This window comes from Mytilus galloprovincialis, chromosome 11 (genome assembly GCF_965363235.1).
Source record: "Mytilus galloprovincialis chromosome 11, xbMytGall1.hap1.1, whole genome shotgun sequence".
NCBI classification, from domain to species: Eukaryota; Metazoa; Mollusca; class Bivalvia; order Mytilida; family Mytilidae; genus Mytilus; species Mytilus galloprovincialis.
In genome coordinates, this window is record NC_134848.1 from 65348807 (window position 1) to 65364662 (window position 15856).

General features: G+C 31.5%; 1 protein-coding gene across 5 annotated transcripts in view; it reads left to right on the forward strand.

Moving 5' to 3' along the window:
- LOC143052621 (GTPase IMAP family member 9-like) overlaps positions 1–15856 on the forward strand; it is a 73623-nt gene that overhangs the window by 17228 nt on the left and 40539 nt on the right. For 3 of the 5 annotated variants that reach the window (XM_076225685.1, XM_076225684.1, XM_076225687.1), the window contains exons 4-5: positions 12787–12846; positions 14866–14925. In XM_076225685.1, the coding sequence (XP_076081800.1) occupies positions 12787–12846; positions 14866–14925 (120 nt within the window). The remainder of the gene's footprint in view (positions 1–12786; positions 12847–14865; positions 14926–15856) is intronic. The other 2 variants (XM_076225686.1, XM_076225688.1) reach the window with 1 other exon arrangement.

The window sequence follows — 15856 nt, forward strand, 5'->3', positions numbered from 1 at the left end:
CAGCATATATATTTAGCGCCGTAAACGTCAATAATTACATATAAAAAATAGCTTTTACAAAAAGCTTACCTATAGATTAAATAGTGACGATGTATACACTATTAGTGCTTATATATAAATGTATCTTCTACCAAATATTCAAAATAAGAATATTAAAAAATATAATTCTTACAATGCATATATACATGCATCCTTTGAAAAGGTACTTGAATATTTTCATGTTTTTTCAGTGTATTGATAAAAAGAGTGATATATATAAGATGGACTATTAGATTATTTAGAATTAAAAGTACTGTTAAAGTCAAGAGGTTAATGCATAGCAGACACATAAAATATGTACCGTTTAAAATCTATAACGAAACAGCAATGATATAAGTCATACAATGCACTTCTCACTTGTCAAACAAGTTTGATCTGAAACGGATAAAAGGTCCTATAAAAAGGAACAATAAAGTGATGCTTCTCACTTAGTATTTAAGTGTATTTCATACTTGTTCAGAACTGTTCAGACAATTCGTTTGCATTTAACCAAGCCATGTATATATGGGAAATTTGCACAAATTGTTTGGAGAAGTACCACAACATGACGATTCCTTTCTTGAAAGCATATACTAAGCATAAAACAGAAGATGTAGTAAATCTTTCCGCAAGGGTGAAGGTTTTGATGTCATTCATACGAATAAGAAAGAACTTAATTGAATGAGTCTATGATTATTCATTGCCTAGATGGATGTTCTTATTAAGTTTCAAAATAATTTAGCTATAAAAGGAGTTGGTTAATTATTTCCTTTCAACGCTGAAATATTTTGAAACCTAGTTAAGAGCATGTATCTAGGCAACATCTGACAGCATATAACTTGCGTTAAATGATACTTTAGTAAAGTTCTAACATTCTGTTTTAAATGCATTTGGCATGGGGGTGGGGAGGGACTATCAAAAGTAATAATAGCACTACAAAAAAAATGTGTTGATCGGTAAATAACGACTCTTGTTCCAAAAGAAAATTAAAACTAAACTTCAACTTTGACCTCGATCTCAATTTTCATTTTAAAGCTCACAGGAATCACACCAAGAGACTCTATAAATTATGACATATTAGTAACAACATCATATCAAATTATTTTCAAACACGAAAAGGGAAATAACACGTATTACAAATTAACCGACCGTTGCAATCACAATTTCTCATTCTGAAAAAATAACAAATATTTTGAAGAACCAAAGCAATAACTTTATCCGATAAGACGTGATTACGAACTAATCTGAATCTAAAATTATAAAACTGCCTTTATCTATTTGTAAACCTTGCTTTTTACAAAGGAAGTAATAAAATTGGTCGTCTTTAAAAAAATAAATAATTATTTTTGGAAATTGGGAGGAGGTTACATTTTTATGATTAAACTTAATTTAGACTTTCAATCTTGATTAATGATGACTGTTTGGTATGTGTTTCGCTTATTGTTGAAGGTTATATGGTGGCTTTTATTCGCATAAATCCGCTAATTACATTCATGTAACTGTATATATTTGAACTATTGGCAATCACATTTTATTGATTATACTGTAACAATAATTACATTAGATAAAAAAGCTACTGAATAAAGTGGAAAATTATAATTAAGTTGACAAATTAAGAAAATTCCAACCTGCTATCAACAATTTAATTTATAAATAAATCTCTAAATAAAACTCGTCTAGTGTCTGTTTCTTTTTTCTGAAAATTAGCATGCACCTTCTTCGTGCTACTCAAACTGATAAAAAATAAAGGTCAGACATTTACAACCAGATTCACCTATTTATACAATTTTCCTAGTCAAAACACAAATTTCCTTTGAGAATTCAGTTCAAGTTTGTTTTGTTATCAGTAAAACATTCATATTCCAAGTGATATTTATATTGATTATATAACAAAGTCAAGTAGTTTCGTTTCTTATCTATAAATCCATAAAGAACTTTGCAATTTAAATATTCCTTTCTCAAGTATATATGTACAATGCATACATTACCTATCACCACTCAAGTTATATACTTCATGCATATGAATTAACTACAAGCCGTAATGTAAACACCTTTGTACAGATCTGCAGAATTATTGGGGAAACTATTTCAAATGCATTTGGTTAAGAAAGACAAAACGATTGTTTTATGATTAAAGAAATCGAAAAATAAAAATGGTTTAAAAATATTTGTATAACTCTATTATTGCGTTTTTTTGTTATATGACTACATATTTGTTGTAGAACGCATATGTACATTTACACTGTATTGTATACATAATAAAATGATTTCATGGAATTATCCTAAATTAAATATGAGGAAAAATACAAAAGACTTATCAGTGATATTCGAATAAAACACAATAAAAAAAAATATAAAATAAAGAAAGATGTTGAAGAGCATCGAGGGCTACTCAAACATTATCCATATCATACTGATAAAACTATGCATGTGAAAATAAGTATATCCATAGTTGTTTTATTTGGTTGTCAAGTTCTTGATAGCAAGAAGACACGAACAGCAACTTATGTACTTACAGACAAGAAGTGTACGCAACACAAAACAAAATACAAATAGAACAGGTGACATATATTTTAAAGTGTTTTTTTCACTTCAATTCATTGGACTCTTTCTCAAATGTTAACCATAAAATAGCACTATGCATATCTCGTTTTTCTTTCGTTATCTAGATCATGTTTGGGGGTACATTAACAAAAGCACGGGCTTCTCCGTTGCTTAACTAGGTGCACATATTTTGTATTCGTAACTTCTTCTTAAACCCGTATTACAATTAATTGCTTTATTTCTCAATCTTACCTGCAATACGCCATGTTGCACATCTATACTTTTGGTTTTGTTTTTTTTATCAGACTCATGTTTTTAGTTTCTTTTATCAAATTATGTTCACGATAAAGTTCTAAACTTAAAATCAAAATGTGAGGAAATGTTCTGAGAAATTTCAACACATGTTTTGTGTCACTCTCTTCAATCTTAACGTTTAAGTTATGTTTTTTTTTAAATATACAAGACAATTTTATTCTTTAAAACCACTATATACACATTGGTTCAAAGAATGAAATGATAATACATAGTATACAAAATAGATTGTGCACATGATAAGATAGGAATGTTACAATTACTATTTATATAAATATATATATATATACAAGAAGTTATTATGATAGAAACACAAATAGACAAAGGCTAACCAGGGAATTGCTACTGAATTTATAACCTTTATAAATTTGCATATTTTTTAAAACTTATTTCTATGTGTTATTTGTAATAATTTACAACATTTAATTATATTTACTCTGTTACAATAACAGTCATCCAAAAACAGTCGTCTAGGGATATACAATTCAAAAGAAAGTGAAGTTCATCTCCTTATTCTTGACATTGACATAAATTACAATATCTCATTGCTCTATCTAAACCTATCCATCTTTCAGTTTCAATTGGTAATTTATTATTACCAGTTCTGAATCTACAAATTGTAACCCTATCTCTATCTGGTAATATATCTAAATACTTTCCGAATTCAAACTTATCCTTATATAATCTATATGATAAACCTTTTGACGAATTACATATATCTGAACGCCAGTTCTGTTGAAATTGATCAAATAGCTTCTGTTTTAAACTATTACTCAGCCATTAAGTGTTAAAGACATTTTGTGCTAACCAGATATTACTATAACCACATGTATCAAGAATATGTTTTTATAAATAATACCCATTCAGACTTACAATTATTCTGTGAGTTTTTTAAAAACATAAAGTTATACAAAATGTGTGACAACTTATTTTCTTTGCCGTGGACAATTCTACACCAATAATTTACCAAACGTAGTGTAACATAGACTACCATGGGATACACACCAAGTTCACAATATACCATTAAGTTTGGAGTTGACTTTTTCAAGTTCAGTAGTAGCTTGCAAAATTTCAAATGTACTCTCTCTATAATATCCATATTACTGAACCCCCAAATTTCACACCCATAAAGTAAAATCGGCTTCACTATCTTATCGAACAAATCATACTGACATATCACCGAAAGGTTATGAACTCTCCACTTCTTAAGTACATCGTACATGGCACGGTACAGGTGGAAATCTGGTTGAAATAGAACAGAAGAATCGAAGCTCTTTGTTAGAGTGTTGATGTACTTATATCTTACAATATTATAAATTTGGTAAACGGATTAAATATTATCTCTACTGTTTTTATTTTGATGTCCATAATTGACAATAATTTTGGTAACATTGATTCTTCTAGAAATATTTACTGTTTTGTGTTTCTTAATTTTGAAGTCCTTTACGAATATATTGTTATAATTGGTGCTTTTCGACAGAGCAACTTCAAGCTAAAGGTAGGCGATTACATTCAAATGAATAATCCAAGGAATCTGTTTAAAAAGATATAATTTTTTCAAGTAGTAATTTCAGGTAATATTTTTCGTAAATAAATAAAAAATAAATTGTAATTGATATTTGTTTTTAATGAAAACTTTGTGTTTTAGTTGATTTTAGTCTCTGATGCATGATTTTTTATTATTGTAATGTGATCGAGGGGAGGTCAACACCGACACAGACGGACGGACATAGCCATCTATGGCACGACAATATATCCTGTGGTAAATTCCCAGTAACTAAATAATACGGTATTTATATATACAAGTTTATTAACAAAATGTACATTACTTCAGACACATTGACAAAGTAAGCTACAAAGTTTAAACATATAAACTTTAAATACAAGTCCTCCAGAATCCAACTGATTCAAGACTTCAAGGAATACACATCCTTACAGTATTACAGCTGATACACAATCTGCCAGTCTCTTGACCAACTGACCTTTATCATGAGTTTAATTACTTTATCTCTAGACAAACAAAATAGGCATAACTAATTTTATTACCATACACCAAAGACATCAGTACTTGTCTTAATTACATCTGACAGTTTAACTTTAACTGCAGATAATAAATCTAGCCACTTGTCAAATTAGCCTTGCGTCATTAATTTTCTCTGTACACAAATAAACAGTTATAAAGCCAAACTTACTAGAGGTCAATATTTACAAAACATAAAAATATTACATTATTAATTTTTTTTGGCTTTTAACTAGTGTCAGTAACTGCGAATACTCTCAAATCGTATTTTCATGTTAATTCCACCTGTTGATACTGTTTATAATACTTTTTTGTTATTTTATATGTATATGGATCTTGTCTATATACCAGCTTTGATTATTTGGAATATCTTCAAATTTTTCACTTCTTCTTACTACACTTGTATAAACTTTCACCTGTATTATTAAAGCCGTTTTTTTTTCCAAAGTGAATATTTTCGAAGGGTTAAATATTTTGCAGGGGTGTCTTGCCATGGCTTTTTTGGACTTGTTTGTTTGCTTTTTGGCCTTGAATGTTTTATTTTATTTTATTAACTGTGCATTTGCATTCAGATATCACCGATCAAATTTATTCGTTCATAGTGTATTAATTTACATTTTTTGATTGAGTTAAGCCTGCCAATTGATATTTTATCGTGTGGTTTTCTATGTTTTGATGTTATGCTATTGTTTCAGAAAAAGGGAGAAGCTTTGGATCCATTAAAACGTTTAATCCCGCTGCAAATTTTTGCACCTGTCCTTATTCAGGAATCTGATGTACAGTAGTTGTCCTTTGTTTTTATTTTATATAGATTAGACCGTTGGTTTTCCCGTTTGAATGGTTTTACACTAGTAATTTTGGGTCCCTTTATAGCTTGTTGTTCGATGTGAGCCAAGGCTCCGTGTTGAAGGCCGTGCATTGACCTATAATGGTTTACTTTTTTAAATTGTTGTTTGGATGGAGAGTTGTCTCATTGGCACTCACATCACATCTTCCTATATCTACTTTATAATTGTGGTCTTTCGAAGATCTAAAATATGTCTGTTAATTGAGTTAAGCCGTGTCAAGTGATTTTTTACTGTGTGTCTATTTATGTTCTGATGTTACACTATTGTTTCAGATAAGGGTGGTGGAGGTTGGTACCTATGAAAACGTTTAACGCGCTGCATTTGTTTTCACCTGTCCTAAGTCATGAATCTAATGCTCAGTAGTTGTCGTTGGTTGATGTTGTTAATTAGCGTTTCTCGTTTGTCGTTTTTTAATTAGATTAGACCGTTGGATTTGACCGTTTGAATGGTTTGACACTGGTCATTGTTGGTGCTCGTTTTAGCTTGATGTTCGGTGTGAGCCAAGACTCAGTATTGAAAACAGTTCTTTGGCCTAAAATGGTTTACTTATACAAATTGTGACTTGGATAAAGAGATGAATTATTGGCACTCATACCACATCTTCTTATATCTTTCCGGTCTTTACTTCATGCATGAGATGCTTAAATCCAAATTTTGTATGTATAAACAATTTAAGACATAACCAGAACAGCCTAAAACCATTATATGAATTAAAGTAATTCTAAGTGAAAACAAATCGAAAATTTGGCAGATGATAAAAGGTTGTTACCTCCAAAAAAGATTATCGCATTAATCGAACTCATTTACAAATCAATAAAAATATCGGTAAATTGATAAATTAGATATAATTATACAATTTTTGCACACACCGGTAAGATCATATTGATAGTCTAACACCATTATGACAATTTGAGCTGGGTTTTTTATCTGGTTGGTTGATCATGAACTAGGGAATCTAGCATTTCCCGCGATTTTACATTGTAGCTTCTTTCTATGAATACTTACTTTCGGTCTATGTAATACCTTCTTTTACATGTCCCACATATCGGACACTTGTTTGTTCTAACCCTGCAGCTGTTGAATAAAATACACGGTGTTCCAATGATTTATTCCAAACAGCAATCAAACGTAAAGAGCGATATGTGATTAAATAAATTAAATAGTAAAATTTATTTTAACTTATTTATGTTAATGGAAATCTCTTTATTATAACTTTTTTAACTTTTTTTTTAAATTTGTTATTCGAGCGGCACAGATGAGTCTTTTTTTTTTACCAAACGTGCGTCTGGCGCAAATACATATTTTTAATGCTGGTCTCTATAATGAGTCTATTATTCACATTTGAAATTTCAGCGTCATTTGAATTTTCTAAAATTACTTTTTATTGATCAACTTTTTTTTATTTAAGAGATTTTGTGAAAGTGACATATATTTTATATTTTATTTTGTTATGTCAACATTGAATTTATTATCAAAATTTTAACTTATTCTATAGGACTATTTGTGTACAAAAGAAACACTATAGGACCATTGTTCTACGTCAGATGACAAACATCTCCATTCTTAAAGAGGATAAAAGTTTATTAGATTGATTTCCTAACGTCAGTTATGATAAAAAAAATATACCTCGACCATATAACTAACAAAATAATTAAACTATTATTAACTTAATCTTACGTCACCTATTTTGTCTCAAAACTTTAGCAATGCACTATAAAATTAAATTTTATTTATTTACTAGTTTACAAGATTGATCGTTTATATAAATATGCAGTGTTAATTTCCATTGTTTAACGCAAGCGTACATTTTAGATAAATAAATTGAATGAAAACTACGGTTCCTTATTTATGCATTGTGATTAAAAATTTGTATGTATCATTACTTTCATTTGTTTACATCTCTGTGTTGTATTGTTTTGGTCGTACTATTGCAAATATAAAATTTCATGACTGTATCATGTGTTTCCATCAGTTTACCATAGAACTATCACATGGTTAGGTTTGAAATTAATGATAAACCCTAGTTTTTAGTGCTTACCGTTTAAATTTATTGACATAACTGCACGACTCGATTCTCAATTGATAGTGGTAAGATAATCGTTGCAAAGAATCCTGTTAAACTTTTGTGAATGACAGTTTTAATTTTGCAGTGTTGCGAGAGTTTATGTTATATTTTGAAGGAAATTGTAGTGACCTGCATACAAGTACCGTTCCATTGAGTTTTGTTATATGTCTTGTCTTTCTGTCTCTGACCTAGGTTTTCTGTATTTGGCAGGTGTAGTGCGTCATGACAGAAGACATTGCTACGTGTACCATTATGAACTTTCGTGCATACCTGCTGTGTATTTTGTTGACATGGAACTATTGACCAGAATATGACTTTTTGACTCTTGACCTATGCACGTTGGGTGTGTCATCGGGATACAGTGTATATATGACCTTGACCTCAAAATATAATTTTCAATTGACCTTGCTTCTGTATATGTGGCATGCAAATGTATTGTCATAAGTTGGTGAGTCTAGTGGCAATAGAAACTTCATGTGAGCTTGACCTTTGGCCTCAATGTACAACTTGTATATTTTGTTTGAATTAAATAAGGAATTGTCTGATTGGCACTCATACAACATCTTATTATATCTATTTTAGATATAAAGATATATTTGTTAGTTTTGTGTAGCACGATTACCTTTTCCTCAAAATCTGCTTTGTGTTTTTTTATAAGGAACTGTTGACCAGACTATGACTTTTTGACTCTTGACTTCTGCATATTGGGTGTGTCTCTTTGTATGATTACCTTGACGACAAGTCAGGAGTCTCTGTTTATTCTGGCCTTCGACTGCTTTCTGCTCTTTTGTCATGTTGCTGTTTCTTTTACTCATTTCACATTTTCATTCTCATTTTTTAGAATGTTTGGTTCAAATGAAAACTAAATCCTTTAATTTCCGTGAAAAATTTGAGTGGGTCTCATTGGGGTCTAAGCGTGACGCAGGATTGCTGACTTTTTGTAAGCGTTACACGTGAAAGTCAAATTATTGTGCCGTGAAAACGGGAATTGAAGTCTAGCGGGACACTGGAATTTAAAAGAAAAATGAATTGCTTACGTGCATAATGTAAGTGGGATCCGGGATCAGAACCCCCAACGAGACCCCCATTAGAGAGAACATTTACTGCTTTAGTACAGTTGTGATAGATAATGCAAAATGTTTTAATCTTTTTACCTTAGATTTTATTTCATTTCATGGACATGCAGATATGGATAGTCTGTTTTTACATCTTAAAAATTCACACAGAAGGTATAAGCATATCAATAAACTGAACTCAATGCAAAGAACCTTTAAAGTACACATAGACAGAGAGTTAAATCTAGTGAAATACTATGTTATGCTGGTCACATGTAACTTGAAATATCGTTGTTTGTTACCAAACTGCACCGAGATCCTGACAAACATATACAAGTTAATTCTAGAAGTAGAATTCAATGAAAGCAAATTAGCTGTTTACTTAAATAAATGTAAAATATGTCAATGGGCCACAGATGCCCCTGCTTGTGAAAAAACATCAGTAAACTTCCACATATAGATGCAGGATTCACGTTATTTTGACCGTTTTGTGACCATAAGCATTATGTATAAGATTCAAAATATTTGGTTAAGGCAAACTGAAGTTGAAGAACGGTAACAACAGATTTAACATTTTCTTATCTTAAGGCTCCGTGTTGACATTTGTATCATTGGTATAAGAATGTACTCGTACCACATCTTCTTACATATAATGACTCATGAACAGTAAAAGTGACGCCACTCAATATCGAACTTCATAGATCTGTGTTATGGGGTAATAAGCATTGCGTATAAGGTTTATAACGTTTGATTGAGTAAAACTTATTTAAGAGAACGGAAACGAAAAATTCAGCATTTTCTATGTTTTTATAGGGACACGAATTCTCATAAACGGTAAAAGTGACGCTACCAAATTTCAAATTTTATTGTGTGTTGTGTGGTAATAAGCATTGTCTTAGGTTATGGGGAGGTGGGGATCCCGCCTTATTCGGTATGTATGTGCCTCTCGCATGTCAGGAACCTGTTATTCAGTGTTTGTCGTTTGTTTATGTGTTACATATTTTTTTTTCGTTTATTTTTTGTTCATAAATTTGTCCGTTTCTATTCTCGTTGGAATTGTTTTACATTGTCATTTCGGTGCTTTTTAAAGGTGATTATAAGGTATGACCATTGCTCATTATTGAAGACCGTATTGTGACCTATAGTTGTTAATTCCTGTGCCATCTGATCTCTTGTGGAGAGTTCTCATTGGTACTCAAGCCATATAAGGTAAAGGGTGGGGATCCGTTAACAAATTTAACCCCGACTTATTCTGTATATATGTGCCTGTCCCAAGTCAGGAGCCTGTAATTCAGTGATTGACGTTTGTGTACGTGTTACATATTTGTTTTTTGTACATAAATTTGGCCGTTAGTTCTCTCGTTTGAATTCTTTTGCATTGTAATTTCGTAGCCTTTTGTAGCTGACTATTGTGTATGGACTTTGCTCATTGTTGAAAGCCGTATGGTGACCTATAGTTGTTAATTTCTGAGTCATTTGGTCTCTTGTGGAGAGTTCTCATTGACACTCATGCCACATTTTCTTTTTTATAATGTGTATAAGTTTTGTAGTATTTCCCAATATTGGTTGAGGCAAACTAAAGTTAGGAGAACGGGACTCATTTTTTGGGATGTTCGGGAAGGACGGACTAGGGTAACACCTTATGCCTCTCCACTATGGCACCAACACAGAAGTTCTGACTATTGTGCTAGTAATACTCATCCCACTAGTACTGTCATTAACACACATACACACAATTTTATTATAAAAATATTTAATCTTAATTTTGATTTCTTATTTTTTGCGGGCCGAATAATTATATGCACCCCCTTCACAAGGAGTCTCAAATTTGACAAATTTATTGTACATATACATTTTTGTAATTTTTAATAGCTTATTTTTCAACTGATTTTAAAGCTTACAAACTTAAATTGATCATCTCTTTCTTTTTATATGTCTTTTAACATTTTATTTTGAACAAAACGATTTGTTACATATACTTCACATGTATTTCTATCAAATCAGGCATTATTACAAAGCCAATTAAATAAAATTCAGTCGAACTTGACAATAAATATGCAATCATTCAAATGTATATGCAAGTCGTTAACTGGTCAAGTGGGTAGATGCACATATCGTCGGCCAATCGAACGACATGTGGTTTAAAACTTCTAGAAATATTAACGGAAATAAGGGATGAGTAAAGAAAAATAAATGAAAACAGAACGACTGAATTAAATAAAGGATGTTCGATATACCGTATATTTCGGTTTATTTATAAAATCTATACGATGCTTTATTTTTATCTAGTTTCCTAATGAAAATAATTAAAAGAGAAGATAAATACCTTACAGCTTCCTTAATCGCCGATGCTGCAATGTTTAATGTTATAACACAATTTTAGCGTCTTTGACCTACTTTATCTTTTTATTCGGATACTTGCGGTTATCTTCTCCAAGTTCAACGGGAACATTAGAATGATCTAGAATATAACCCAGATGGAACCAAGAAGTTGTGTTGCTATAACCAAATAACCCGGATGTTGAACCAGTTACCATGGTTTCGACCCAAAGAACCAAGGTTCAGAACCAAAAAACCCAGATGGAACCCAGGTTTAGAACCAGAGTGCCCGGATAGAACCTAATTGCATTCAGAAATCTCTTGACTTTTTATACCTATTTTCCAAATCATTTATTTATTTAGTATATTTATATATAATTTATCTAACTTTCGTTTCCGGAATGCAACTTTTCATTATTATACAAAAAAAAAATGTTTTAATCGAGTTTAAATACAATTCAGTCATCCCTTTTGTCCAATGTGACATACCAATAAGACATTGTAGCAAGATCTGCTTACCCATCCGGAACACCTGAGATCAACCCCGATGTTTGGCAGTATTCGTTGTACTTAGTATTTTCATCGATACTTTGATATATTATTTGTAAAACGCATCTGCTATTTCGACTTAAGAGTTAGAGTACTCGAGATAAAACTGTTGGCATAATTATACTAGATCAAAACAGTGGTACACTCAACTTGTTTTTGTTGTACTTATCTCTACAGATAGGTGCTATCCTAACCTGTACAGCTCGTTAACTTAATGACCGGATTTGATGACGGTTGAGGCTTTGTTTCAACATGGTTTATGACTGCTTCAACCTGTCATAAAACATAATTCTAGTTAACGTTAATAGCAGACTTCTTCCTAGACCTGCTTTAATGGCTGTCTGAAAAGTTAATTTATGACAGGTTGAATATTGAAGTTTATTCTGGACAATATTTACTTTTCTACAACACGTCCTACACAAAATTGAACTTGAAAGCAGGTCTGCTTTTCAGCGAAGTCACTGATCTTACCGATAACAAAGTTATTTTGGTATTAACTTCTGCAAGAAGAAATCAATATGAAATCATAGTCAACCATTAAACAGGCCCACTATGATTATATGATTATAAAGTTGCATTTGAGTATCATTAGATAAGTGTAGCAACAAGTTTATAATGGTTTATTCATAGCACCGATTAAAAAGCAGACTGCCTCATGACTGAAATAACATATCTTTAAGAGAAGTAGACATGTCTGCAGGACAGGTCAACATCAGACATGTTCATAGGTCTTGTTCACTCGAGCTGTCAAGTTGATCTGTCCTGGTGGGCAGTAGAAAACTAGATCTTGTATGAAATGTATGAAAAGAGTAAGTTAACTTAAAAAAAGCATTTTCCAAGTTAACTTTTGTACAGATTAGTACTGACCCAAATTTAAATTTTCAGTATGTCTGAATCAATATAAATTGCCTTATACTTTTTCTTGGGATATTTGCAGTTATGTGTGTGCTGTGTCCTTGTCTGTTGTTCATCACTTTTCCTCACAAGGAAACACACACATAAATATGTTTAAACCTAATTATTTATGTTTATAATAGATCTTTCATTTACTTGCAGTGATGACAACTTATATGAATAGACCGGTTCCGAAAAGCAGCCGTAGTGACAGTATTAACGGTAAGTAAATTTTATTATAATCAAGAATATAATAGGTAGATATTCAGATTGTTGTTTTTGTAAGTCTATTTGAAGGATTTTATACAAATGTTAACAATTCAACATCGGCGTTTAAAATTTTATTTACATTTCAAGGGAATGCTTTTACAAAGTTAACTTTCATTGATATAATGCTAAATCAATGTTGACTGCAATAACATTTTTGAGTAATAGTATTTGATTAGTCAATGTTATCAACCGACTATAATACAATCCATCCTGACATCAAAATATTTCTTACTATGCGGCTATATAGAGACAATTTCGTGTATAAAAGAGGACAACTGTCAATCTAATTTGATGAGAACAAAATCTTGTAGTTACTTGGTCTAATTTAGCAGTGATTTGTATCATAATATCTTTCCTCGTGAATACCTTACAGCTTCCTTAATCGCCGATGCTGCAATGTTTAATGTTATAAAACAATTTTAGCGTCTTTGACCTACTTTATCTTTTTGTTCGGATACTTGCGGTTATCTTCTCTAAGTTCAACAGGAACATTAGAATGATCTGGAATATAACCCAGATGGAACCAAGAAGTTGTGTTGCTATAACTAAACAACCCGGATGTTGAACCAGTTACCATGGTTTCGAACCACAGAACCAAGGTTCAGAACCAAAAAACCCAGATGGAACCCAGGTTTAGAACCAGAGTGCCCGGATAGAACCTATTTGCATTCAAAATTCTCTTGACTTTTTATACCTTCAACGTATTTTTCAAATCATTTATTTATTTAGTATATTTATATATAATTTATCTAACTTTCGTTTCCGGAATGCAATTTTTCATTATTATACAAAAAATAAATTGTTTTAATCGAGTTTAAATACAATTCAGTCATCCCTTTTGTCCAATGTGACATACCAATAAGACATTGTAGCAAGATCTGCTTACCCATCCGACACACCTGAGATCAACCCCGATTTTTTGTAGTATTCGTTGTACTCAGTATTTTCATCGATACTTTGATATATTATTTGTAAAACGCATCTGCTATTTCGACTTAAGAGTTAGAGTACTCGAGATAAAACTGTTGGCATACTTATACTAGATCAAAACAGTGGTACACTCAACTTGTTTTTGTTGTACTTATCTCTACAGATAGGTGCTATCCTAACCTGTACAGCTCGTTAACTTAATGACCGGTTTTGATGACGGTTAAAAGCTTTGTTTGAACATGGTTTATGACTGCTTCAACCTGTCATAAAACATAATTCTAGTTAACGTAAATAGCAGACTTCTTCCTAGACCTGCTTTAATGGCTGTCTGAAAAGTTAATTTATGACAGGTTGAATATTGAAGTTTATTCTGGACAATATTTACTTTTCTACAACACGTCCTACACAAAATTGAACTTGAAAGCAGGTCTGCTTTTCAGCGAAGTCACTGATCTTACCGATGAAAAAGTTATTTTGGTATTAACTTCTGCAAGAAGAAATCAATATGATTCTAAGTCAACCATTAAACAGGCCCACTATGATTATATGATTATAAAGTTGCATTTGAGTATCATTAGATAAGTGTAGCAACAAGTTTATAATGGTTTATTCATAGCACCGATTAAAAAGCAGACTGCCTCACGACTGAAATAACATATCTTTAAGAGAAGTAGACATGTCTGAAGGAGTGGTCAACACCAGACATGTTCATAGGTCTTGTTCACTCGAGCTGTCAAGTTGATCTGTCCTGGTGGGCAGTAGAAAACTAGATCTTGTATGAAATGTATGAAAAGAGGAAGTTAACTTAAAAAAAGCATTTTCCAAGTTAACTTTTGTACAGATTAGTACTGACCCAAATTAAATTTTCAGTATGTCTGAATCAATATAAATTGCCCTATACTTTTTCTTCGGATATTTTCAGTTATGTGTGTGCTGTGTCCTTGTCTGTTGTTCATCACTTTTCCTCACAAGGAAACACACACATAAATATGTTTAAACCTTATTATTTATGTTTGTAATAGATCTTTCATTTTCTTGTAGTGATGACAACTTATATGAATAGACCGGTTCCGAAAAGCAGTCGTAGTGACAGAATTAACGGTAAGTAAATTTTATTATAATCAAGAATATAATAGGTAGATATTCAGATTGTTGTTTTTGTAAGTCTATTTGAAGGATTTTATACAAATGTTAACATTCAACATCGGCGTTTAAAATTTTATTTACATTTCAAGGGAATGCTTTTACAAAGTTAACTTTCATTGATATAATGCTAAATCAATGTTGACTGCAATAACATTTTTGAGTAATAGTATTTGATTAGTCAATGTTATCAACCGACTATAATACCATCCATCCTGACATCAAAATATTTCTTACTATGCGGCTATATAGAGACAATTTCGTGTATAAAAGAGGACAACTGTCAATCTAATTTGATGAGAACAAAATCTTGTAGTTACTTGGTCTAATTTAGCAGTGATTTGTATCATAATATCTTTCCTCGTGAATACCTTACAGCTTCCTTAATCGCCGATGCTGCAATGTTTAATGTTATAAAACAATTTTAGAGTCTTTGACCTACTTTATCTTTTTATTCGGATACTTGCGGTTATCTTCTCTAAGTTCAACGGGAACATTAGAATGATCTGGAATATAACCCAGATGGAACCAAGAAGTTGTGTTGCTATAACTAAACAACCCGGATGTTGAACCAGTTACCATGGTTTCGAACCAAAGAACCAAGATTCAGAACCAAAAAACCCAGATGGAACCCAGGTTTAGAACCAGAGTGCCCGGATAGAACCTAATTGCATTCAGAATTCTCTTGACTTTTTATACCTTCAACGTATTTTTCAAATCATTTATTTATTTAGTATATTTATATATAATTTATCTAACTTTCGTTTCCGGAATGCAATTTTTCATTATTATACAAAAAAAATGTTTTAATCGAGTTTGAATACAATTCAGTCATCCCTTTTGTCCAATGTGACATACCAATAAGACATTGTAGCAAGATCTGCTTACC